Consider the following 27,653-nt stretch of genomic DNA (forward strand, 5'->3'; position numbering starts at 1 on the left):
ACTATTTGTCCACTCTTTCACGCCTCTGTAAAGTACATCGACTAGCAAAAACTCTATCTCAATACAATAAAGTTAAATATTCGTTCACTCTAGCGTCTGTGCCACAAATACCACAATTTATCTCCCTAATCTGGATTCAAAAGGATATCACATGCATATAACAAGATTAAAATTTTCTTTCTCCTAGAAATTTTAATATATGTGTAACTTGTAGACTGTAAGGTAAAAATTTATTTTTCCAACCATTTTCATATAAATAAAATACAGACATATTCAACGATTTCCTGTATCTCGCATTTTTCAACCTTCTGATTTTTTACGATGTCTTTTGACGTTGTAGCGATGATGTTTTTGCTGTATTCAAGTATTTCTTGTAATTTACAGCGCGATCTCAGATGTCTACGCATATTAGTGCATTCCGTCAAAAGTACACTTTTTGGTTGTGCTTTTTAGCTTTAACGCAATTTGGACTTAACGCAACTTGTCAGTTTAATTTAACCTCTAGCTTTATGGTATTGTCGCATCCAATATCATAATTCATAACGTTACGCGACTCGTATTCTGACAAACGTAGATGGATGACTAGATTCCGCAGCTACCTAGATCGGATATACACGGAAACCAGAAACCTCATCTGATGCGGTACTTTAACAACTCCTCTTACATTACTTACCATTATCTATCACGCTATCTATCCGCTACACATCAATCTCAAATGTCTATTCTATTTTCCGCGATATACTGTAGCAATAACTCTCGATCCTCATTAACTGATCATCTCAGATATTAAAACATGTTTTTGCAGTGAATAATATTAATTTTTTTATTTTTCACATCGCATCATGGGGAAAGCAAACATGTTTTAATAATACGCACAGAATTATCTCTGCAATATATAAAAAATTATATTTATATCCCCTATAAATTTTTCTCCTATAAAAATTTCGTCGTACCATATTTAGAGATTATTCAGTTTAAATAATTCACTTGAACGTGTACGATGAATGCGTAATGAATATTACGTGACGAAGTACGATATCCAAGGATTTTTATGCAGATTTACGCAAAATATTATTACCTCTATAATACGTTAATGAAATAGAACACAGCTTTATCTTATTTGCGATAATTTGTTTTGACCAATTAAAATCTTGTTTATAAATTATAAAATATCTGTTTTTTTTTTCCCTTGTGATACGCGTTTCTTGGTGCGCTGATAATTATGATGAAGCTAAAGCCTTAAGTTATTCGATAGGATGCAGCATCCAAGCTGCCTGATACAATATTGATTTGATCCTTGGCACAACGTGATCTTGCAGCATAGAATTTGCATGTGGAATTACAAGGATGCGTTGCTCTGTCGCAGTAACGTATAACAAACCCGTGTTTACTGTTTGATTGTACGGAAATTGCATCGAACGTTAACCTACGCGTAGTTGACAAGCATGATTCCCTGGACTTCGTGGAACTTCGATCCTACGATCAGTCTAACAATACAAAGCGTGCCTGATTCTCCGCACGAGACGAAGCGACATTTCAATAGTTAAATTGAAAAAGAATGATTTTAGTACTATTTTAAATATTATCGTGCTGTATTTCTTTTAGTATATAGTTCCTGAAAAGAGAGATTAAATTTTTTAATAGGCAATCTTTTTAACACGCAATATATAATATTTTTATGTGAATAGAAATTATAATTTGGTATAATTTTTTGTTATTTTTTGTCTTTACAAAATCTAGTATTTTTTAAAGTTTAATTCACTCAATAATCTTATAAACGTGCAATGATTACAGCATCGAATTATCGAGTATCGAAATAATAATTATTCGTCGTAATTACACATAAATCATTACGGTACAATGTTATTGCCATTAGCAAAATGCAATCGTAATTACAACCAAATTTGCCATTTCACTATTTATAGCGTCAATTATGTCATTTTGCAAATAACCAAATTGTAAAGTTAACGATCAAAGTGAATATTATAGATAAACCAATCTTGCGAACATTTTCTGCTCATAATTATTGATTACTATTCGTTATCCGTTATCATAAAATCTTTAAAAATGGTTTTATATCATATTGAATATACTCTGGGGAAAAAAAACACGGTTACAACCGACTTTGAGGGCCACGATTAGTAATCAAATTATTTCGATGGCTCATAATCCTAATTTTACGTAAATAATCTACCCTTAATCCCGCGTAACTAAAAATTGCAAGCACTTTGGGAGAAATTTTGGCCTTTTTTTTGTAGTTAAGCAACTTAACATTTTGATTGATTTGATTGTACTTGTGTTTTTTTTCCCCAGAGTACTCGACTTTATTTCTATACGTAGTGAAATTATAAAATGTTTTATTATACATATTTTAATAAAATTTATATATATGTGTACACATCTTTCTTTCTTTTATTTCAAAGACTAAGTCTTGATCTTATCTCTTGATGATCAGTAAGTATAAATCACATTTTCCATGTTATATCGCGATTGTTGGAACGTTCGCATACATTTAGCCAGGTGCTCACAAGGGAGTGTAAAAATAAAGGCGATAAATTCACGACGAATGACGTTCGCGGTCGGATAGGTCGGCATGGAAAAGTAATTAGCAATAAATTCTCACGACCTAACCTGATGTATAGCGTACTTCGATTTCTTTATGCTTCATCGGATAACACCCTTAGATGAGAGGGAGCGGTACATATCCATAACTCTTTAAAGTAGAACTGTTTGAAGATTTTACTCGAGGAAATAAAACACAAAACTTTCTTTTTTATTTTAGCCTAGAAATTTCTATTTATTTTCCTCTTTTTTTATTTCACGAATGAGATTATATTCGCAATATATTTTCTCGGTTGTTGATCTATTATTTTATCTTTTTCTCTTTTTTGACTATTTTATTTTTATTTCAAAAAGTCGAGAAGTGACAATAGAAATCCAGCACACATGAATTCAAACCTTCTTTCTCTCTCTTTCTCTAGTGGAATTTTTTAAATAACCTGATAGAAGGGGTCAATTTTCGATTTTTGTTGCAAACACGAACGACTCTCGTTTCATTTTTTACGGACATGCTATACCATATCAATTGCACAATTGTTTTGTAGCAATTCACTATATACCCCGAGCGGCTCTCGTGCGTTAAAAATTGGTCAAAGCCAAGTGTTTCAAATATAGAACGTATTTGTCTCGTATAAAAACAGGAGCGCACGCATGACAGAATATGAAGAGAATTGGCTTTGGTCGCGTTCTGCATCTGTCGTCCATCATGTAATACAAGAAGATTTGTCAAGGTTGACTCGACGTTGCGCTCAAGTTACTTGTGATGCATTCACGAAACATCGTTGCAGACTGCAGCTGTATATTATGGACTTTACGATCGTTCGCTGAATTCTTTCTGCCAGAGACAAATGATCGACTTTCGAGATAAAAATCTCTAGCTTTATTCCCTCACGAGACATAAATCTTCGACGTTCCTTGTCAAAGGATGCGCCAGCTCGAGATACCTATAATTTTTGCGAGATATTTCAAATGCAATATAATTTACGTCGCTTGGGCAGTTTTTAGCGCATTATCACCTAAATGCATTAACCAACATGGCGTAAGGAAAACGAGGTCATAACCGGTGCTATAACAGTTATAGCCGATTATGATCCCTGTTGCGCGATGCGTAAAGAATATGAGAAGCGGAGAGGCATGTATCAGTAGCGCGAAACAATTTCGATATTTGCGGTATGCAACGGCAATGCAGTTTATGGGTGCAATTCAACGTGCCGCCGTATGTATCGCAGCTTTGTATTTCCGTCTCTTTTGCTATCTCTCCCCTCCGAGCAGGCCGTACATTCCAAACGATATCGCGAAATATAAAGAAAATAAGGGATTAATAAATTATTATATCATAAAATATTTACATACCTTGTTCATTTATAAATATTCAAAATATTGATAAAAGCATAAAAATTTCGTCGACCGTTCTACTATTTCTTCCGAGTATCTGAAAACTTAAACACAATTCTCTTAACAGTTTAGAAAAGTTATTGGTACTGATTCTTTATAGAAAAACGCGTTTTTAGCATTTATTGGGACAAAGAAACACATTGCCCTAGCTAAATAAAAACTGTCATATGTATTAATAATAAAATTCTAATAAACATTAGTGTAAAATTTAATTTACATCACTTACTCATTTAAAAGTTATTTACTAAAAAAACTACAAGATTTTTTATACTATTTAATTCTTAAATAATTTCAATTTGAGAATTAAATTAAAAAAAATACAATTTCTTTTTTAATTAATTTTTACATTAATTTTATTTCTTGATACTTTAATTCTTTTTATAATTTAGATCTATTTATTTGATTTTTGAAACAGTATAAACATAAGAAATGCTTTTTTAAAGTTTGATAGCTTTTTACTTCTATTGTGTAGCCAAAATATCTTTAAGAAGACGATATTATAATACGTAGTATTTTTGCACGTATCATAAATATCAATGTTAAATATGACAATATTATCCGTTCAAACGACGGCAGATTTGAAATTTTTCGCAGCGACACTGCGTAATCGGTTTCCGGTCAACCAGTTTCGGTCGAAGCTTTCAGGCCGAGTATAGACAAGTCGGAAACAATCTATCTCTCTATCATTCTATTCTGATCTCTCTATCGTTGAATATGCGCAATGTAACGTTTATCACGCGTTCTATTCGCGCGATTAAACATCCTCGTGAAACTGAATTTCGAATTGATCGCCGGCGCTGATTTACGATTGTGCGTATATTCACGGTTTTCAATTCGTATTAATCGCGCTCTTTATCGCGCGCGGAACATACTATTTTATTATATGTCATTATGCTTTCCGTCATGATCGGATAAATTGGTTTTGAATTAAGGATTATTAGTCCTGCAAATATATTGTTTCGCGCAATACAACAATGAATTTTTATATCGCATATTATATATTTCTTTAAATCTTCATCTTCTCCTCTCTCTTTTTGAAGAAAAAATGTAAAATAAAATTTAATCGACGCACAAGCATCTGCGTTTGACTCTTAATCGCTGTGTTTTCAAAGTAGTTGTTTGTAAACATTAAAAGAGACTTTATTAATATCAATAATAAAAAAGTTCGTATTACGTTTACAGATTTATATGCTGGTAATTTGTAAATCTTTGCTCTTCATACTGAAGGACGTAAAGTGTCGCAGCAAATTCTGTTACGCTCATGGTGTTCAATAGCTTCAAAGTGACCTCCTGCGTTTGGTATGGACATCCTTTTAACGGTGCAATATCGCTCTCGCAAATTGAAATTCTCACTGAATCCCCGGAGCGACGTAAAGTGCCGCATACATTATTATTTTAATTCGCATCTCTTTGGCAAAGATAGCGGAGACAGCGGTCGTTCCATTGGAAATCGGTTAGATAGCTAAATGGCTTTGTTATTCGATTGATTGTCGTTTGGCGATGCGAGTGATACGCAGATGCGTGATGCAATAAAAGAGGTCGAGACTTTTTCGTATCGAAATAAATTGCTATCAAGGCATGAAGTGCGTTCATTGATGGAATATCACGTAATAATTTTGAGATATTGCCTCGTCGTACTCGACACCGAGCTCCATTCTTATAAATTGTCGATAGAGTATGTACAGCACTGTGAATATAACTGTTGGGATATTTAGCAATTCTTTCATTGATTATGAAATCTAGTGACAATTTATTCGAAAAATGCCTGAAAAAGAGAATGTTTTTAATAATTAAACAGAAAGTACACAGTAAAGAATTGTGTGTCCATTTGTTAAAATTTTCTTGTATTACCACGTTTTGATTATTAATTCAATGTAAAATTAACATACAGCTGATGTATTATTATTTTTATAACATTTTTTTAACTGTGTTACATTTATGTTAATTTCATAACTTGACACTTTGTATGTTCTTTTAGAAATGGAATATTATTTTAAGTGCTTTTAATACATCATTAGTGTGCGGTTCTGGCGCAGTGAGTTGAGCGTCTGTTCACTATGCCTAGAGGGTTCAAATCCGAACAGAACCATCGAATTTTTATTCGATGTTATTTGATCGCCTCTCGAAAGGCAATGGCAAAACCACCGAGAGTATCTTGTCGCAAAAAGAACTCCCTCTATCTAGGCCGTTCGGAACCGGCATTAAACAGTAGGTCCCTATGACTGCAGATAAGACGCCCTCTGCGGTCATATGCTAGAGGGTACGGAAAAAGGGTTTTTGCAAAATAGTGGGGGTGTTAATAATCCTGGCAGAGAATGCTGGGACTCAAAATTATTGACACTCTCAAATAACGGGGGTCACAAAGGCATTAAATAAAGAGCTAGGTGACAACAGCAGGGACTGTAACTAGTCCCCACCCGTCATAATAAATGTAAAGTTTTGTATCGATTACTTAACATTTCTAATTTGTCAATAAGTAACGTACAATAAATGAGCTATTTTAACTTAAAATTTGGACTTTCTGGGACATGCAAAAAATGTTAAAATTAACATTTCATTTTTTACTGTGTATTCCCCATTTTCTTTCGATTAATTTTGATTATAGAACTTATTACATAATCTTAAAAAATAAGAATATTTGATTTTAATTATAAGCAACGTATTATAAATACATATGTAGCAAACATTAAATAATACGCACGCTTTTAGCATTAGCGTGCATGTTACTAATTGTTAGTATGCTGTAACCGCAAACAGGAAATCATTAATATCGTAAATTTGCGGGTCAAATCCGTATATGGTATTCACAAATCATTGAATTTTGTACCAACGGATTAATTCTCCGGCGGCGGAATCGATCTCTATCTAGCTATTAAATTTTTCGTGAACGTGTTATAACAGCCGCGATGTTTTTGCCTTCGCTCAATTATTTTCATTTCACCCGATAATAATTTTTTTCATCGAAACAGCAAACGTCAATGCGGGAAAACTCGTTAACTCTTCGACGGCTATATTACGTCAGCGTTATATTTATAATGGACGTTGCAACTGTGGTAAATTACATACAAGCTTTTCTTTTTTAAGAGAAATTATTTTGTCCAAAAATTATATTTGGGATTATTAAAAGTATATAATCGATAATTAGCAACTCTGTTATATAATCACATTTAAAACATTAAGGAATAGTATGTGCATAGAAAAATTACGTATTAAATTTCTCGTTTCTATAAGATTATTAATTACTGATTGACGGACATGTGGCTTACATTATCTACATATTTATGTCTAATGAAAATGTTGATTGTTTATTTAACTCTCAAACTGAACACTTTCGTATCCGTACCATTTTTAATCCATTGTTTTAACAAAATATTAATAAAATCTCGAGATTTAGGGGACTTATAAACTGAAAAGACAATTTAAACAGTTTATTCGGTACAAAGTGCTGGCGAATCTAAATCTGAAGCGATTACAAATGACCTACGTATTCGCTTTATGTATATTAAATAAAAAAGGGTGGATAAGTAAATTTTTTTAAAAATATTGCTTTTTGCTGTTAATTCTTTTTTCATAAAAATAAGTTATAAATTTACAATGATAATTTCCCTAAAAAAGAAACAAATTGCTTTAATTTATATTGTGTTCGTTTATTTTCATGCTAAAAGTATCTTTTATTAATGATAATGAGCAATAAACAGGGGTTGTGTGTATTAATCAATTTTTATATTGTAGATTGTAATGTAAATTACATTTTGTTTTCACTTTTCTTTTAAATAAATTACCTGAAGATTAAAAAAAAATTTTTCCTCAGAAAAAACACATTGTTTTATATCTGAAAATTACCTATTTTCGATCATTCAAATAATTATATTTTTTTAAAGTGGACATATAGTATTTTTTTCGTAAACTTTAAACTTTGAACTAAAAATTCCTGGAAGCCCTTTTGTTCAAAATTATTTTTTCACATTTTTATTAATTTTTATATAAAACATCTATGTTTCCAAATCTTAATCTAACAAATAACAAAAAAAAATTTCTTTAACTCTACTACACAAACTTTTAGTTTAAACTTAAAAGAAGATGTGTAAATTTTTAAGTAATTTTAGAGTACAAAAATTAACTCGAACTCCAGTTACCCACGCGTTCAGGATTACGGTGCCAAAAAAACGTGTTCAGTTTGAGGGTTAAAAGCAGATACTTTGCAATTTCAGGAAACAAACAAATAAAGTTACAAATAAAATTCTCACAGAGCATAATTTACAATGCAGCATAGCAACAATACGTAAGCACCATGGTATCAAGAAAGTTTGAAGTAAATACCGAATCAAGTTCGACGCAAGTTCTCCGTGAAATGATGTTAGAGCTACTCGCGAAATCCTAAAGGAAATTCAAGCGGTTACGACTGCAAGAAGAGGATAGGTAGAAGGAGGGATTTGAGAACGTGTTCTCCTTCCGACCGTATTAGGGAATTGCTCTTCTCTGTACTGAATTGCGCTGCATCCAGCGTGAATTAGAATGCTGCGGTGACGCAGCCGTGAATGCGTGTATTACCGGTATTAATGTGTGCCGCACGGTTCGCAACTGGTTAGACCCAATTTAATGCTCTGCTCGCTCTCCTTGGGTTTCAGATTTGGACACGATGCTGTATGGATACACTAACGGCATATATGTGCTGGACCACACGCCTGAATCCTTGCCGGTGAGTACGGTAATTCGGCGCGTAATGAGCCGCTTAGCCACAGCTGTTATTGCGATCCGTTCGTGAGATACGTTAAATAATGTGATTTGCGTTGCAATGATACGTATTGAATCGCTGACCGTCGTCTTTTGAAATTGTGCACATATCGATAAGATAAGTAAAGCTAGCGAAATAAATAAATAATTAATTATATAATATTTAGTTGTTTAATAGTATTATTCTATTATTTTTAAGCCAAATGCCTTTCTTATTTTATGTGAAACGATTGTTACGACTTAACGTACTATATATTTGAGAAAAATTAACTTGGCAAACAAGCTATCGCTAATGCGTGCAATGCAATATACATGTAATCAGATCATTAATCGCAAACATCACAGAATACACCGTTTACCGCGTCTGTTATCGTCATAATCACGTAAAATATCCCATAGTCGAAATAGTAAACAGGTTAAATAACAGTGCAAACATACTATCTAGTTTTGCTGTCGTCAAAATATTACTTTCATCTAATTGTAAGATTAACTACATATAACAATAAAATAAATAATTATTTAAAAATGCAATGATTTACATGTACATACATGTAATTAAGGAAACTCCAATCCTTTTTGTTATTTATCTCTGCAAACTAAGCAATTATTTGATATGTATTATTCTACGTTCTAATGGATATGAGATTCACGATTAGTCTCATCAATTAGTGCCATAATTGCATAACCAAACTATGTGTTGTACTGTGCATAATAACAGAATTTCAATCTCGATAACCGATTAATCGAAGTACAAATAACATAATTAATCAAACAATCGAATAATTGTAATTTTCGAAATTACGCAAGATTTCGTGGATCAACAGGACTATTCTAGTATTCAATTTATTAAATCAAATTATAGTTAAATTATAATTAAATTCGACAAAAAGAAATAGCGTTATTAATTAGATCGAAGTATGTATAGCAAGATTCTATTTTTCAAATTATCCGTGTAATAAGCAACTGCAAATTTTATTTATATTTTTTAAATTTGTCGATAAATATTTATCAAGTAATTATTCTAGAACAGCTTATGCAACTCAATTAGAAATTGTTAGATAGATTTATATTTATATATTTATTCACAGATAATATTAATTACTGTTATTAAGCAAGAATTATTATTATTACTATAATATAAACACATAATTTACTGTTAAGATATAAATTATTATTATTAAATTAAACTACTCATTACATTGGGTAAAAAAGTTTGCGATTATTCGTACAATGAATAAATTTAAATAAATAAATACACACACACACACACATATGTATATATACAAGATGTTTAGAATTTAGATTGACAAATTTTGGAAATAGATCACTTCAAAACAAACATTTTTTATTATTACTATTTTTCTCTATGATTTTTATTTCTCTATTTTTCTCCATTTGTTTAAATACTACATAATAGAATAGAAGTTGTGACTTCAACAAAAAACTCAAAAGCTCTTCCATTAACTTTAATGCAAAAATGAAATATTGATTGTGTCATACGCTCGAAAATTTTAGGAATATTTTGAATCTAATCTACCGCAGCAATTATCCGGGTTAACAAATCTGGTTCTATTTCAATGCGAGTCTCATAAATAAGAATTTTTATACATATTATAAACATGGGAGTTGTAAACATTGAAAGTTTCTTCTCTCTTATAAAATATGTTTTGTTAGCAAACAGAATTGAGAAATCAGAATTTAACTCAACAGACTTTGAAGGAAAAGAGGATTTGAAAATATACAATTTTTATACAAAAAAATGGCCAATTTTTGTCAATAATATTTCTCTCTGCGATGCTTTGTTTTAGTCTTATATTATATTCAAACTTTTAACAAAGTAAAAGTCTTTTTTAGTGTGTTTTGAAAAGTTATTTATGATTTTATAAACGTTTGTTTATAAAATCATAAATAACTTTTCAAAACACACTAAGTTTATGACATTGTAAACAGTTGCGATTTTACTCCCTTATATATTCTATGATTTATAATAAATAATTTTGTCTACTCAAATGTAATTGCTTTTATGCTAAATATTTCTTTTGTATTATTATAATATTGAGAGCCCTTACTTCACTAATTGTTTATGATTTATTCATTATTATGGAGCAATACACTTGAATAGAATTAAACATTTTTATATAATTGTTATATACCTAACCTACGTATAATTGTTATATCATTTAATTGTAATATAACTGAATATTACAACATAATATTATAAAAATGTTACCGGTAAGATACCAGTTTTTTGTAATTTTTCTATTTGTAAATGTAACATGTAATATAATATAACGTATGTTATATTGTTGTTACATCGTAGTTATACTCCATATAGGACTACTAATAGAGTGTGTAATTAAATAAATAAATAAAGTAAACTATATATATTTAATTTATAAAATTTGAAATTTAATTTATATAGAAATTTATATTTTCTTGCTTTAAATAAACTGTAAATGAATTATTTAACCGTCTAGTTTCAAATAATCTAATATTCTAATCTCTTGTTGGGAATGTATGTGGTAATGTGTCAGAAATTAAATTAATAAAAAAGAGATTTTACATTTTATGTTACTACCTGTTATAAGCTTTATATCCATTTCGTTAAAAATTAAATACAAGTCTGATTTCTGCTTAGATTTTTTCTGGTTAAATTTATCGTGGCAAGTAAAAGAACACATATAACAATATTATATTATAATGTTATATTATAACAATAATATTATAATGTTATATTGCAGTAATATTTTCTTACATTATTTTATAATGTTGTAAAATAACATGTATGATGTAGCACAGTTTTTTATATCATATAGCTAATTTGTGTTATATTATTTATTAATTTCACGTTATATTATTGCAACAAACACTGTTTACTAGATAACTAACATGCACCTCATTTATGGAGCAGCTAATTGTAATAGATGAGCAGCACAGAGATAACATATATCAACAATGATATCAACTATATATGTCCTGGTCACATTCCACTTTTGAGTCCATTTTATCGACATTTACGAGAAAAAAGTTCTTTTAAAAGATTGAATGGAGAAGGACGACAATGTTCAATAAGATTCCGATTTGAAGATCGAGTATTAGCACAAATAGAAGAAATTTCACTAGTACACGTGCAATTACATTTAACATTGGAACAAATCACATGTATAGAATTTTTTATTACACAATTATTACATTTATTTCATCGGCAACATGTAAGATTTAAATTTTGAAGTCTATCTATGATGTTTAGAATGTTAATTTGTGCAATCATACACAAATGTAAAACACATCCTAAATGTTGTTCCTTAATATTATTTACTGATAAAGCATATTTTGGAAAAGAAAGTATTTTTAAATCTCACAACTTTCATATTATATTTACACAATCACTATGCTATATTTATTCGATCACATCAGAAGAATAATTCACGTTTAATATGTTATATCATCAATAACTTTCTCATTGGATCATATATTTTGCTTTTATGATTGAATAGCAATTTCTATCGAGGAAATTTTGCCAGAACTTGTGGAAAATGTATTACTTATTACAAGAAGATAAATGTGGTTCGAATACGATGAAACATCTACGCATTTCACTGCCACTATGCACAATTATTTAGATCAAACATTTTAATGAATATTGAATAGATCCAGATGATCTTGTCGCATGGCCTTCCCGATCAAATTTATCTTCATTAGATTTTTTTTTGTAAGAGACATATGAAAACTCTCATTATGAAACTCGCATTGAACCAGAAGCAGAATTATTAGCCCGAATAACTGCTATATCTGCAGATCATATTCAAAATATCCTTAAAGTGTGTGAGATAATTAATGTTTTGACGATGTCATCTTTGTATTGAAATTAATAAAGGAGTTTTAAAATATTAACTGTAAAAAGAGAATCACTATGTTCCATTTTTTGTTTAAAGTTAAAATATAATTTGTACAGTATAATATATTGTAAGTATAAATAATTTGACTTTTTCATTTTTTGTTAAAGTGACGAAACTACTACTTTATGTTTAGTAATCATATATAGTATTAAAACAAAACGTTATAGAGAAAAATAGTATTAACAAAAAAATGTTTGTTTTGAAGTGATCTATTTCCCCTCAAATTTTGTCGGTCTATAATTTTTTTACATCCTGTATGTATATATATATATATATATATATATAATATTACTTTTCATTAGATAGTACTTTATAAATATTATAAAAATTATTTGACTCTAATATATTAGACAATAATTAATATAATTTCTACAAAAAAAATTCTTAGCCAAATACTTAGAAAAGAGAATATATAGATGAAAGAATATTTCTGACGCTTTTCTTTACTTTGTTTTATAATCAATTTTGTGTGTGTGTATGTGTGTGTATGTGCGTGTGTACATAATTAATCTATTGAAATAACATAAAATTCTTTTAAACTGTTTAATATGTATTACGAAGGATGTTATCAAAAAGATTTATGTTTCGTAGCGCATTGTGCGTATTTCTATTCGAAAACAGTCGTAATAAGTGTCACAAAAATAATGTCTATCAGAATCATGTTTACATATAATGACACAAATGTATAAATTGATACGAACTCGATCGTACGCTAATGATATGTGTGTATTATTATTCGAATAATCTATTGGCAACAGCGACATATTAATAAACGTGATTACAATATATTCGGGAATGTTGCAATTCCGCAGATGTTGCAAAAAACTGGCTAAACGTGTTGCTTTTCATAATGGGATAATTAATACGAAAAACATTTTGTTCTCAATCAAAGTTTATTACTTTGGATTCACATAGCTGCTTTAGTAATTTCATTGCATTAGTTAGTGCGAAATCGTTGACGCGATATGGAGATGTAACGCTCGCGCGTAAATTACTGCAGTTATCGAGACACGTATATATGACGGTACAAAAAAAGAAAAAAGAATAAACGATTTGTAATTTTCACAATTTACATCGAAGCACATTTGCTTATTGAAGCGTAGAAAAATGCATTAATTAAACGAATGTCACATCTATATCAATTAAAGTTCTTTTCATATACTGTTACAAATGCGCTATTTTTGCGCGTCCTATAAAAATATATCGAAACAGATTTGTTTCCGCCTTGTTCGTTATCTCATATATATATCCATGTTAGAATGTTTCGTACATGAAATGTTTTATATAAATTTACGATACATATATAGCGTTTTTTTGTTTTTCCCTTGGGAGACAGAGATATATTATCAATTTTATAAATAAATTAATAATTATGATGACGATGATATATTCTAATAAACATATAAATATCTATATCTATATTGTAGGTAGATTTGCTAGAATTCTTTCATAAATTACTGTCAACAATCTAGTGGATAATCATGGATAATACCTCCGTCGTTCGCACGTGACAATTATCGCTTCCGTGGAACACAAAGGAGGCGGATAACCGTCACTATGAACGAGATACGTGCAGACTCAATTTAAGGGAGCTTAATAAAAACCTCCGTGGCAATAAAAACGGATTTGCCACGCGCGAACTTTATTAATTTGATCGCGTAAACGCACAGAATGCCGAGCCGCAGTATTAATCGACTAAAGATTCCGGACCAATAATGTTTTTACCATTACTTGTCCATCGGCGTGATAAAACGAGCGTAATCATCCTGTTTCGCAAATTGTCCTGTATGTCCTTTCCATGTGCGAGCCCTCGTCTCTATCCCTTTATCGAAAGTTTCCCACAGTCCTGTATTAATTAACTTAATTAACTGGATTCTCTTCATTAGCGGCAACTCCCTTTCGATGGTGCCTGTTGACAACGGGGTTACAATGAAGGGTATTAACGAAGGCAGGAGGGAAAGAGAGAAGGCGAACATTGTTCTATGCTGAGCAAGCAAGATGTACTTGTATTATATCATCGTTGATCCTGTAGTAGGAAGTGATAAACGATAATTCTGAAGAAAAGACCGGAAAAGCCTGTACGCGAGCTACGGACAATAAAGGGCATTTGCTATTTAATAATGTTGTATTATTGCGTTGTACTCTGCGGGGCATATTTACTATTGACACAGAAGGGAATAAAATCATAAAATAATGAGACACATTCAAGATACGCTCCATAAATTATATAATTCTGACGAAAGAGATAGCTTCATGCAATATAATGTTAATATAACAGCAGTGATTCGATATTTAGAAAATTGATGTACGTTAATGGAAATACACGAGAGGAAGTTTCAACAAAAAGCTATTTTCGTTAATGTGTACTTATATAGAAGCTATCGCTTTTATTATCACAAAATTAATATTTTATTTTATTATCATAATATTAATCTTTCATTCTTAATACGTTCATTAATTGTAGTATAATATTTTGATTAATTAAGAAATAAAAGTATGAAATCCTATTTTTTTCATTCGCTCTCTTTATAAAATAAGAAACCTTTTTTCTGAATTATAGTAAGTGTATTTGTTAAAATAATTATATAATAATAACTGTAAAATTAATTAATATTTAATTGGTGTATTAAAATAAAAAATTAATTCCGATTTTTGTATATTATCACGCAATAATTTTGGTTCACTTTTCCTGGCTTCTTCGTTTTAATTAAAATTAACATAGTTTTGGATTCATTTATTGTACGTTGGTTGATAGATGCAAGTTATTAGAATGATTCATAAATAATTAAGTTAGCTGGGAATCAGATTGGTCACCGCTATAAACTATCGATTGATTTCTCTTGCAATAGGAACTCTTGCTTTATCTGATTTTCCATCGGTCAACTGTTTACATTTAATCAATACTTGAATTTAATTAACCAAAGTGTATCGGAAATTTACACAAAATTCAATCTCCGAATTGCCAAACATTCAATTCTAGTGAATAATGATTTTTTTTCAATGAGATAAGTAATTAGCATTGGGAAAAGAATGAATAAGAATAATGTTTTGTTCATTGATAAGAGAATTGGAATTTTAAATATTATTAGAAAAAGATTTCTTAAAAAAATACACATTTTTTGAATAATGTGTTATTTGAGGGATTGTATTTCTCTGCTCTTGTAAGAAAAAGTACAGTGAATAATATATCGGATTATCTTGCAGTATATTTTTCAACATCTCTCAAATAAAAATTATTTTGCCGCACACACATAAACTTCTTTCGTAGAATTCGCTTTCTCGTGGCAAAAAGCCTTTGTCAGTAGCTCTATCTAAACTCACCCTTTCGACCGGGCTATCTATCAGCGTCGAAGGATGCGAGGAAAGTTCACGCACGGCTGAAAATACATAGATGGGATATGCGTCCCGAGGGACCAACTTGGGATTCCCTGTCTTCTCCTGTACATTTGGTACATCGAATCAGCTTGGTGCTTGTTATCATCTACCATTTGATCTCTTTGTCATTTGCCATCGACTTCTTTTCTTTTGTCTGCTGTCAACTACCCTAAAGATGACGTTTCCTTTAGGCGTTACCTTGAACATGATAAGATAAAAATTGTGCCGTCGTCGTCGTGAAATGAGAAATGGCTTCACGGTCGAAAAGAAGTTTTTGCTTTCTAGAATATAATACGAGACGGAGACTCGATGACGGTAAAGAGTTAAAGATGCTTTCCAGGGGCGGGAGATGATTTTTTATTTCTTTTTTATGGTAGATAATATTAAGGTGGGTGTGAGAACGTCTCGCGCGACTGTGTAAAAAATGACTGTTATTTTTGTGGTCTTAAATCTCAGTGCAAGAAAATTTGCGGCAGTATTTCGGGTCTCTCTTCATTCGACAAACAAAATTTCTTCAAATATGATAAACTTTGAATAGAGTTGAAATATTTCTCGTAAATCAGTTATACAGACGTTTGTTTTTGTGAAAATTATTATCGGAAATTTACGTCACATTAAACAAATAAATGACAAAATTTTATGTTTTCTATGCTTGAATATACTCAAATGCAAAAATTTATTACTTTGCATAATTATTCCAAGATTAATGAGATATAAATGCTTATCACAGTTATCAGATAAATATGATGTATCTCTCTGTTTTGTTACATTGAAATATTAATATATGTACAAAACAGTGTATTTTACGATAGATTAAATTATAATACATGATAAACAATGCTAAACGATAATTGCATGCTTTTATCGAAGTTCCTAGTGACATTAATATACCGACGACATTTTCGTTAAAGTTGCGCTAACCGCATCTCTCTCAATGGCATACCCATCAAGAAGACAAGATGCATTTCCTGTCGACAAAGGAGTCGCTCGAGTGACTATCTCCTGTGTGTTCTACCGTGAACTTTCTAGCAGGATGCAGTTCGATCCCTATTAACCGTAGCAGTAATTATTAAAAGCTAATTTCTCTCAAAGTTTAGGACATCAAATTTATATTCATATGAATTTAGTGCGATACTTTAACATTTCTTTATAATATTTCTGTAATATATATGTTTGTCATTTTGATAATCTGTATATATATATTTAAAAAAGAATGAGAAGGAAAAAGTATGACATATTTTCTAGGATTGTTTTGTACTTTAAGTTATATGATCTTAATGGTTAAGATTGATGGTGTATCTTTGAGACGATTTGTATAATTAATGGTAATTTTATGTAAACATCTTGCTAGTACTAGGTTTTTTTAAGAATGTATTGCGTTTGCCTGATAGTTATAATACTTTCCACAATCCGGGATAATGCGAGATTATTTGACAAATCCTAGTTGCATCGCATGTGGTATCTCGCTGGCTTTTCCAGGGAGTTCCATTTTGCTCCTTGAAACCTTTCTAAATGTTGGTTGAGATACATTAAGCGTGGAGCTTAAGCGCTCGCCGACGCTCGTAGACGAAGCTTGCTGCACTCGCTAAGAGCACATCTTGCATTTTAGCAAAAGTTTACAGTGTATAGTTGCAGCGTATAGTTTGCGAAGCTGTCAGTCTGCCCTACGGAGAGAGTGCTTTTAAAATCATGTTGCTTCCATTTTGATTTTGCGTATCGCAACTAGTTTGAACGAGATTTTCAGCAAACTTGATAAAAAGTCTTTTTAATATACAAAGTCTTTTTAATAAAATATGACGTAAGCAAATAGAGCTGAACTGGCTAGACAACAGCGGAGAGCGCAAAGCGTATAATTATTGTCTTTTCGACATTTTGATGGTACCGATAAAGCGGAAAATTCACGTGCAAAACGAAAATCGAGATATCTTTATTCGAATTTCCAATTTCTCAAGTTGAATCCAATTATTTGATTCCAATTATTTTCTTTCGGTGAAACGATTTGGGGATCGGTGATATGAAAGCGCGTTTATTACCCGAATGCGCTCATTTTAGCAAGCGATTTTTAATGATCTGCACGCAATTAAGTAAGCTGTTCTTTAAACTTGTCGTCAACTGAATCTGTGGTTGGGTTTTCAATATATTCTTGTCTTGCGTGTGAAAAGTTTTCCTTTATAAAAAGTGATAAAGACTCGTACGTTGTTCCATATTTTTAATGATATGCTTACAATTTGCTTCTGACTGTAAAGAACGGGTTCAGGTTGTGACTAAAATATTTTTTCAAATATGGAAGTTTGATCATTACGAGCAGCTTTACAAAGTAAAATCCACAGACGAGTGGTCTGACGTATAGTTCCACAATTTTAATAACGTATCTACATTCATACTTTGGTTTTGAAATATACTTTATACTGCAAAAAGATGGAAGTGCGATGTAAAATGCCACAAATTGTCCTACATTTCTACGCGGATACATCCGTCAAGAGGAAACTATTAAAAAATAGAACTCCAACACAAGAAATCTGTATAGTCGGGCAACTTTAATAATGCTCTCACGTCTCAAAGATAAAAAAATATGAAAGGATTATCATTATGACATTTTTATTTTATACATATAAAATATTTTCCGCTGTAGAAAATGCGAGGAAATAATGTTCACGAACATCGCGTTTAGAGCGTAACAATTTTAATAACATATGTCATATCCGAGAGCATTTCTACCGTCTCGGAGATATACGGCACGTTTCTCGTTGTCATAATACTCGCGGTGCACTTGCCGTTGTTAGAAAAGTCTTTCGCCCGAAGGGGCGTCATGAATGGGGTTCTCGACGATCCGAAACGGATGAGATTCCAGAAAAGGAGATTCTCGTGAGAGAGTGTTATCTTGTTAGACGGACAGAACCCCTTTGATTCTGTAACAAGCGCCGTTTTTAATATGCTCCGCTGGACATTATCCGGCTAATTCAAAATTATACTCTTCTATAATAAAGCTTAACCGTCTTTTAAGTTTCCGAGAGAGAAACGTAATTATAACAGAATTTTTAAATTATCTACACTATACTAGTGAAAAAAAGACAATGTTACGCTCAAGAAGATGATCTTGCAACTTCAACAAAAATTTTCTAAGTGTAAAAAACTAACTGAAACAGATAAATTATTAGCAAATACTGTGATACTGCATATATTTCGCACTTAATCAATTTAAATGACAGAAACAGAATTTATTTCTGTACTGTTAGTGTAATTTAGACAGAAAATTTTTCTGTCATGCCTATCTTTAAGGGCTATCTTCAAGGACAATTATATTTGTGATTAATATTTGACAATGATCTAAATTTTCTAGAGGTATTGCTACAATATTGCTGTTATAAATTCTATACGTGACAAACAATATTTTAACAAATAGAAAAAGTAGCAATAAATTTTAATTGAGACTAGATCTAGAAATCTATCTACATTAGCAAAATATTTTTGGAGTGTATATTTTTGACATGTAAAATACTTTCTTTAAATGCCATTTTATACAAATGTTATTATAATAAAATATTAATAAGCAATACTTTTATTAACCGCCAACTCTGTATATGTGTGTGTCCTAAATTTAGATAAGTATAAATTATGTGCATATTCATGTACAGCATTTCCACTAATTAACGAATGTATGATCGTAGGACATGGATATGCTGCAACTGTTCGCATCTCCAGCAGGTCGAGCGCTGCTCACGAGTGACAATCGGCCAAGGGGATCGACGTCAACCTCCTCCTTGTCTCGAGATTCATCGTCGAGATTGAAGAGCGGCAGATCATCGGGCAACGGCACAGTTAGCGCACCAACGTCGCCACCAAGACGACGGAAGTCAAGCGCAGAACTCTATAAGGAGGCAGTCGAAATTCTTGGCCTCACTTGCTCACTAACCGATAGTTGCCGATGTATCGATTGCCAGGTAATTATTCACGATTAAAACAATTAATAAGCATATTGTTTTAACTTTTCTTTTTGTATAATACAATAGCTTTATCATTTTTTATAATTTAAATAAATAGTTTTGTTATAAATAAAATGTATTGCAAAGTTGATGCTCAGTTCACGCAGCATCCGCGAAATTTTCCTTATCATTTTTCGTCAGACTTTCGAAAATTTATAATTTAATAAATATACAGATATAACAGATTATTGATTTTGCGCTCTAATTATCCTAATAAATGCCAATTTTATATATATATATATAAAATTTTATATATATATATATATATATATATTTATAATAAAAATACATACAAAATTGACATTTATTAGGATAATTAAAGCGCAAAATCAATAATCTGTTTAATAATTCTATCACATATTGCATGTGTCAAAAATCTTATAATATTTGATGCTTAAAATTAAGGAAATGTATATGATCACTTCGCGGCTCTTTTTTGGAGCCCCATCTTCAGCATTAAGTAATTCCGTACAAAATCAGTATAATGGACGTATATTCAAATTTGTTAAGAGAACAATAGACAGAATAATATTATAATAAAGTCAATTAAGAAAGTCATTAACAGTTATTAACAATATGCAATTAGTCGAAAACAGAGTTCTTGAGGGATGTATAGCGAGCTCTACATAGTTTGCATCCCTTTCTAACTGACCAGTGCAATTTTATTAGCAAAGTGCATATAGTCAACTCGTCTGTATAGCCTCACTTGCTTCTAAATAACTGTATGTAATAATATGATTGACCGGACGAGCCCGAGCCTTCACATCACAAGTGATAGAGTTATACTAGACTAAAACTTTCGAAAATTGACCTCAGAGAGATACGTAATAATATGTTTTTTTCAAATGGAATAAATTATTTCAATACTGTTAATGTGATTAAAACTCTTTAGAATGTAAGGATATACTCAATATTATTTCGAGAACTGTTTTTAGATAAACAGAATTCTTCAAAATTGACTAATTGATTCAAAATAGAAATAAACTAATTTTATAGGAATTATTTAATACTGAACCAAAGAAGGTTTTAAACGTTCATACATATTTTTAGTAGTTTCAAGCTAGATATAGCAGATGTAGATTAAGCAAGATCTTTGATATTTGCACTATATGTAATAGAATTATTGAATAGATTGTTGTTTGCGTTATAATTATCGCGCTAAATGTCAATTTTTTATGCACTTTTATTATTGATTAAAATGAGTTTATATATCTATTATATATACATATATTTATATTTGAGCTTATATGTGAGTTTTAGAAGGAATTCTATCTTTTAAAAACAAAAAACGATTCAAATTAAATAGTCACAAGCGAATGCGTATATTTAGGAGCATCTGGATGAAACTACTAAATTTTGAAGAAATCTGTTTATTTAAAAATAGTTCTCGTATAATATTGAGCATATCCATTTTCTAAAAAGTTTTATCACATTAACAGTATTAAAATAATTTATTTCACCTGAAAAAGATATGCTATTATGTATTTATATGAGACTAGTCGAGAATTTTAGTCTAAAACACCTTTTGTCCATAGTCATATAGTTGTGTGTAGAGTATAGAGTCATGCATTTTCTAAGTTTTTTGTATTAATACGTTCGTGTATGTTTTTATCAAGTATAAATTATAATATGCATTTTAAGAATATCTAAATAATGCTTATAATTACAACTTTTTATAGGACGCATGAATATGATTACAATTAGATTTATATAGAATTATTTTAGAAAAGGCAAAACTTTTGAAAATTATCTGGTATCTCATTTGGATACTTTGTATATATGCGCGTTTATCATGACTATTTTATTGTTTTCTTTTTTTTTAAAAGAATATGTAACACACAGAACTATAAATCTCTTAAAATTTGATGAAAAATTAAATAATAAAGATATTCTCGCAGAACAAAGTGAGACGTTGCTCAAATTTGGTATCTTAATATGTTTTAAAACGTTTCTTTGGTTTAACGGCCAAAATTATTTATTTACACTATCAAAAACTATAAAATTATTGAAAACAAAATTAGAACTCTTAATTATTTATGAATGATACGTCAACTTCGCAACAATGTTTCATTTCAAGAATCTCTCAGAAACTCTTAATTCTTAAATCTTAAATCTTAAGGCTTTTTGAAGTAAAATGTACTTATAGTTGTTGTTATAATGTCGTAACTTTTCATAGTTAAAAAAGTCATAGAACAAACTTGGCACAAAATACTTTAGTAATATATTGTAGTTGTCCTACCTACAAAGTTAGACTTTCTTACATGTTACACGGTTCGTTACATTTGCTTATAAGCAATTTATTATATTTGAGCCATTTTGCAAATTAAACATGACAATTAAAAACTCTCTATTTAAATTTTTAACCGAATATTTTAAATTCAATTAAAATTTAGTTTATTTTTTTAAAGCAATTATACCGTGTACATGATTGCGGCGGACACAACAAAACACGAGAATATTCGTGCAAATAAAGTCGATACTAGCTAGTTTGTGTATTAATTGGATGGCTCTGTTATAGATTTACTCGTCGCGGAACAAAACTTTTTGCTGCTTTATTTTGGCTCGCACTTCTGAGTTTGTCAGTTTGCATCGTTAAAATTGGAAAATTATGATTGTATTAAAATAACAAGGTATTGTTATATTGTTATATGTTCTATTAAAATAGCAAGATTGATATAAATTTGGTCAGTTATGTAAATTTTTTTGTTGAAATTACACAATTAAAATTTTTAATTAATTAGAAGTAATTAATAATATTTCTTCAAGTTCGAGAAAACCATAATACATAAAGAAAACATTGATTTAGTAACATTTTCTACTATATTTTGAAATAAAAGAAAATATGTTATTTATAATATATATTTATATAATAATATTATTGCATTATAAACAAAATAAACATATTATTTAAAAAGCAAAATTAAAAAAAGTATTATATAAAACCTGCTTAAATATCACGTTGCGGTTCGAATCGGTCTTGAATAGGTTAAATTGTAATACTGTAATTCAATGCTGACATTCGATATTTTCTTTGTGCAGAGCAACTATTTCAACTGCGAAGACGATTGTGCCGACGCCGGTACAGAATTGGCTGCAGGTACTCCTATTTTATTGGACCACGCTCTGTCGCATCATCTGACTGTGTGTTCCATACAGTAGCAGGCGACCAGCAGATAAAAGACTTCGAAATCGGCCCTCTATTAATCCGCTCTGCCACATGTTTCACAAGAGGAAGATGACGTTATTGGCGTGTCGACTTCTTCCGGCAATTGCACAACATTCGCGTTAAAATCAGCAGAAATCAGCGAGACTGAGAATAAACAGAGCGGCAACGATATTACACAACAATCGAGCATATAATGGGAAAATAAAGTTATTTATTTTTTTGTTCCGTAGAATTCACGCAAATATACATATACATTCACTTGACCTAATTGTTTATCTAACAATTAAATAATTGGACGATTATTTGCTTAACAGTGTCCATCAAATAAACGCAGAATTGGGTTTTGCAGATAAATTTTATAATCCAAATACGCTCAAATACAATTGTTTCGTAATAATGTACCGTGAATATCGACGAATTCATGATGACATAAATGATAACAGAGTTTATGTTTGGTGTTATTATTTGAAAATGTTTCACGCATATTATTTTAGTGGCACAACGACTTTTGTATATATTTTCGAAAATTCAATTTCCAAAAATTGCATTTAGAAACGACGAGAAAGTACGGTTCAAAATTTAGATAAATAAAACTATGCCAAATAGCGCCAAATTTACGATAGGATACCTTAATTAATAATTAGTCTATGCCGTATTTGGTCATCGGATAATCGTATCGATACTATTTAATCGAATTGCCCACACATGCGCGATATGTGAATTCTACATTATATACATACACGTATGTATATGTGTATACAAACGTGCATATTATATTTACACTATATGTTTTATTATTGATATTTAATTAAGAGTCTAGCAAAATGCGATTGTGGAACAGTAAAATACTCGTAGTTAGATAAAAAAAGAAATGATCTAGGTGATGGATTGGAATAATTTTGCTCGAAATTATGTATAAATTTTACATACGTGTCATGCAGTTGATTATGATTAAGTTTTCTAAAGTACATCTTCTTCTACTGAGAATTTCACGTTGAATTAAGGAGGCACAATATAAGAAGATATGCATATATACGATTAGGTTTCTTCAATCTTCGGATCGTGCATTTCGCAAAAATTACAAAAAATACAATGTAATTGCAATGTACAATAAAACAATGTCTTGTCAGATTTTTCATCGCATCTAGTTATCGTAAAAACAATTAAGTAATCATATACACATAGAAGATTGAGGATACTTATCGTAGCATATAATTGTAATTGTAAGCGATGTAACGATAACCAAAGTGTTAGGCCTGAATTACGTTGTGCATTTCGAGTTGAATTATGCAAATTAAAGAGGTATGAATGAGAGCAAGTGCATCGTTCTTGCCGTGAAGGAATTAGATAAAGCTTAACAATACACGATAACAGGATTTTGAAGAGGGTCAAGTGCCAAATAACTCGTTGCTAAGCTTGCCAGATAAATAATCGAATTGTTAAGGGAACTTTCGCCTGTATGTTGATTAAAACATTGCGCTATATATTCGAACACTCCGATGAAATTTTATACCAAACTGGAATAAAGTATTTATTTCCAGATTTAATCTATAGGAATCCGCGCGCTAAACATTCTGCTCGCAAAACTTTTCGGCTGTGTATTAAATTTTTAGTTTGTTAAATAACATGTGTGTTTTATTGAATCATCGCAATCTGTTCCTCAAATCATATACAATACTATAATTATACAATACTATATCTTTCAAACATTTTGTATCTTATAAGATTTTTAAAAGATAAAAAAAAAATTGAATTCTGAACTTATAAATAAAGGAATACCTATAGAATTTCAATTAAAAGCTTTAATAATTGATGAAGAAGCTACTACAATTTCTATGCATTCGGTCTGATAAAACTTTCATCATGCCTAACTAAACATTTCGCACGGTTCAACATTTCAAACTCCATATTTGAATGTTTCATTATTAATCGCATGCGGTAATTTGATGCGTTAATTATTCTTCACGTAATTCTGTGTTTCTAATTTAATTAAATTTTTATCTTTATTACTTATAAATAGTCCGTGTGGTATTATAAGTTCTAAGTGAGATAAATCTAGTCCTTGCGCGTCCAAAACAAATTGTATGTAAATGGCATGGAACAATGGAATTCTTGCGTAAAAGCGAATGTGAGAAATTTGTCACCGGAATAAAATAGAGTGCAATACTTTAGTTTTCAGAATTTTATAATTTTGCAAAAACCTGTAATTTTATTACTATCATGTTTTGCGACGAAATACGCTGTTGATAGTAGCTGTAGATAATAAATAGTCATGACGACCTACTCAGCGACGTCAAGATTTTTCTGATTCGTTAAATAAGTAGGTTTCGTGTTCTTCTTAAACTATATGCGATTAATTGCCATTGTGGTTAAAATCATGCAAATCTGAAGAGAATTTTCCTAAAAATAATGTAATTTCTTTTCAGACGTGAAAAAAGGCACAACTGTACGAAATTATCATCGGAGATGCAGTAGCTGTCTTTAATGATCGATCTTTTCATTGAAAAAGCACTCTAAAAACAAAGAGATTTTATACAAATATCACGTAAAATTAAAGTAATATATAGTCAAATATATGCGAAATTCATGCATATTATAATTTTCGTCAGCTACAAAGAGGAGGTTAAAAATCTCTCTCTATTCAATGACATGATCAGGAGATTTCTATCATGCTGAAAAGTGTCTAAAATAAATGATCGATTATACCAGATGGGATTTTCTTTTCTGTGCATTAATGGTTGATTGATCAACAGCGCCGGATACCAGATGACATTGATGTACCTTTTTTCACTTCAAGGTGATGATTATTTATCTTCATTATAAGAAGACGCGCTATAACAAAGTGTTGGTATGATTGAGATATTATCACTAATGTTATTAGGTTATATTAGATAAGAAAAAGGAGCAATTTTTAAGTAGACGCGAAGTGGAAGAAAGCCGCGAAATTAAAATCAAATTTTTGCGATTAATGTATCAATTAAGGTATTCTGTGAAATTAAAATGTTTTTTCTAATTTTGCATATAAAAATTTATTATTGTTATACATTTATAGAATATTATTACTGTAAATATGTTTAGTATAAAAAATTATGTTTATACTACAATATTAAATATACATAATATTATTATTATTTGTAGATTGTTAATATATAAGCTAATTAATATTTTATATTTCGGGTTTTCTTCCGTATACATTCGCAGTCAATCAAGTTTTAGAACGCACATCCGTTACGTCGGATTGGCTTCTTCTCATCGACGAAAGTAACAGCGCAATTAATAATAATCTTTTCAAATATATTCGAGAGCCGCGAGAAATTTCGCGAGGGTATGTAATGCAAAAAATCTATGTGGCTTCTAACCATTTTATAGTAATGTAAATTGCGGAGAAAAGTACGGGGAGAAGGAGAGAGCCTCGCGAGCTGCTGCGCGACGTACTCTTGAATAAGACTATTTATTAAAGTACGATACAATATACTTGACTCTCGTTTTAACTGTGCACATTTTTAATTATCCTTTTACTTCCTTCCATCCTTGCAATAAAAAGATTTTAAATTCCTAAAATATATATAAATTTATTAATAAATAAAAATTATTTAGAATTTTTTCCCGGTAGTATAATTATATAGAATAATCAATAGAGACATCAATAAAGACACATTTTTTTATTAATAATAAATAAATCTATAATAAATTTATTATGAATGGAAGCTCTGTTTATATAAAAATATATACAAAATATATTATTACAAATGTGTTATGTTTAAAAGTTGACTTTGGTCAAATATTAACTAAATACAGATTAGTTTTATAAAGCTTTTTTTTACATGTTAGATATTTATTAAAATTTGCAATACTTTTTATTACTTATTTTGCAAACACCTAACATGTTGACAGGTGTTATTATTTATCCTTTTCGTACAATGGAAACTTTTTTCTTCCTTATCATTCGATGATAAAGCTTGGCTGACAACATAGAGAATATAGTGTTCACCAGTCACCAATGTAACTTGCTCTTTTATCGCTGGAGTGATAAAATAGATAATAATTAAAATTGCAATCATACTAATAAAAATAGAAACTTTGGAAAAAATAAACAAATATATAAAAATTTAATTTTTTATCAGTAAATAAGAAATTATTCTGTGAACATTTAACAATTAATTTAAAAAGATTTTCATTTTTATTCTAACAATTATTGTAATAATTATTATAAATTTATTATTAATATAACATTTTTAACAATTTAATATTAAAATATTTAAATTATTTTAAAGATTTTATGACTCAATAATTTGAAGTTCCAATTATATATTTTTAATCTATTGATTTGTGCAACAGTTGTTAAATATATATATTTTTTATATTATTTTTAATCTAATTATTTTATTAGTTTATATAATTAATATTATATGTATATAATATAATTATACATGTGATATAATTAATATATTATATTACATATCTATTTCCTGTTTCAAATAAACATACACATATGTGCTTAGCGATTTATTGTTTGCTAACTTATTTCATATATGTACTTGT

General features: G+C 30.1%; 1 protein-coding gene across 2 annotated transcripts in view; it reads left to right on the forward strand.

Moving 5' to 3' along the window:
- Positions 1-26,592, forward strand: part of LOC140663358 (uncharacterized) — a 146,878-nt gene extending 120,286 nt beyond the window's left edge. For both annotated transcript variants that reach the window (XM_072887448.1, XM_072887438.1), the window contains exons 4-6: positions 8,583-8,653; positions 19,631-19,903; positions 22,985-26,592. In XM_072887448.1, the coding sequence (XP_072743549.1) occupies positions 8,583-8,653; positions 19,631-19,903; positions 22,985-23,104 (464 nt within the window). In that variant the 3' untranslated portion in view covers positions 23,105-26,592. The remainder of the gene's footprint in view (positions 1-8,582; positions 8,654-19,630; positions 19,904-22,984) is intronic.
- Positions 26,593-27,653: the final 1,061 nt, after the last annotated feature.

The sequence above is a fragment of the Anoplolepis gracilipes genome, chromosome 1 (assembly GCF_047496725.1).
Source record: "Anoplolepis gracilipes chromosome 1, ASM4749672v1, whole genome shotgun sequence".
In the NCBI taxonomy this organism is placed as follows: Eukaryota; Metazoa; Arthropoda; class Insecta; order Hymenoptera; family Formicidae; genus Anoplolepis; species Anoplolepis gracilipes.